The sequence below is a fragment of the Austrofundulus limnaeus genome, unplaced genomic scaffold (assembly GCF_001266775.1).
Source record: "Austrofundulus limnaeus strain Quisiro unplaced genomic scaffold, Austrofundulus_limnaeus-1.0 Scaffold537, whole genome shotgun sequence".
NCBI lineage: Eukaryota > Metazoa > Chordata > Actinopteri > Cyprinodontiformes > Rivulidae > Austrofundulus > Austrofundulus limnaeus.
In genome coordinates, this window is record NW_013952939.1 from 148,802 (window position 1) to 150,098 (window position 1,297).

General features: G+C 47.0%; 1 protein-coding gene across 2 annotated transcripts in view; it reads right to left on the reverse strand.

Annotated features, from left to right (window-relative positions):
- Positions 1-300: 300 nt before the first annotated feature.
- Positions 301-1,297, reverse strand: part of LOC106530602 (NHL repeat-containing protein 3) — a 7,297-nt gene continuing 6,300 nt past the window's right edge. For both annotated transcript variants that reach the window (XM_014026254.1, XM_014026253.1), the window contains exon 3: positions 301-1,050. In XM_014026254.1, coding sequence (XP_013881708.1) covers positions 451-1,050 — 600 coding nt within the window. In that variant the 3' untranslated portion in view covers positions 301-450. The remainder of the gene's footprint in view (positions 1,051-1,297) is intronic.

Genomic DNA, 1,297 nt, shown 5'->3' on the forward strand with positions numbered 1-1,297 from the left:
GACAAAATGGCTCAGGGGGTACACACGTTTAAAAAGGTTGGGAACCACTGCATCATGGGATAGGCTGGGTCAAGAAGGATCCATCGGACCAGTCCCTCAAATCGGGGACAAAGGAGGACACATTTGTCAGCCACATCGAAGGAGTCTTTAAATTTGGACAGCGGCGCAGTGACGTAAGCGGCCGACCAATTCGGCCTTCGGAGGACGCAGCCCTGAATTTGGACACAGTCATCGTAGACGTACACTCAGTGATTACTTCCTGAAATGTTCACTAAAATCAATTTAGTTGTTCGTCAACTCTTTTGTCAACAGACGGGGTTTACTCACAAACACACAAAGACACTTGCAAAAACAATATTGTCCACAGATGGGATAAGATCAGACTGGCAGACTCATTGTTTCTGAGCAACTGTGATGTTTAAATATTTCAGTTTAAGCCCCAGCAGGACTTTAATGCAAACTTCCACCCAGACTGAAGGGGATGAACTTCTGAGCCTGCTGAGCTCCGATCTCAGCCACATACAGAGCTCCAGTTGTCAGATCCAGGTCCACCAGGTGTGGCTTCACATCCTCAGACAGCTGGATCACACTGATCACGTTGCACTGACCAATCAGGCCTACAGGTGGTGCATCCAGCAAAGAAATCTGATTGGTGTTTAGCTGGACGACAACAAAGTATTTCTTGTCTGGAGTGAGGCGAACTGAATAGGGGGCGTCCTCTGTGAAGCAGCTCCCCCATGTGCCCAGCCAGTCCCCTGTGATGGAGTTGAAGACCTGGATCCGTTTGTTGCCCCTGTCAGCCACCCACACCCTCTGGGCGGTATCTACTGTCACACTGTGGGGGATGTAGAACTGAGCCAGGCCTTGTCCTTTCTCTGCATGCATCCATAACACTTGGTGTTCTTTGGAGAGCTTGATGAGGCGGTTGTTCATGCCACCATCACCGTCCACAATGTACAGCTCCCCCGAGTCATGGACAAAGACCTCAGCTGGCTGGTCAAACTGCAGAGGGTCCAACCCGGAACCGGCTTTCCCTGGGGTACCAAGCACCTGACACATGCAAGCAAAGGTTTAAGATCCAGCAACAGAGAACAGCCGAACCCTACAGACTCTCAGCTACTACCAGGCCAAATTTTTACCTTGATATTTTTGAATTTAATGAAGTTATGAGCATTTTTCTTTTAACTAATGCTGAACAAAATGTATTCATTTATACAGGTCCTTCTCAAAAAATTAGCATATTGTGATAAAGTTCATTATTTTCTGTAATGTACTGATAAACATTAAACTTTCATAT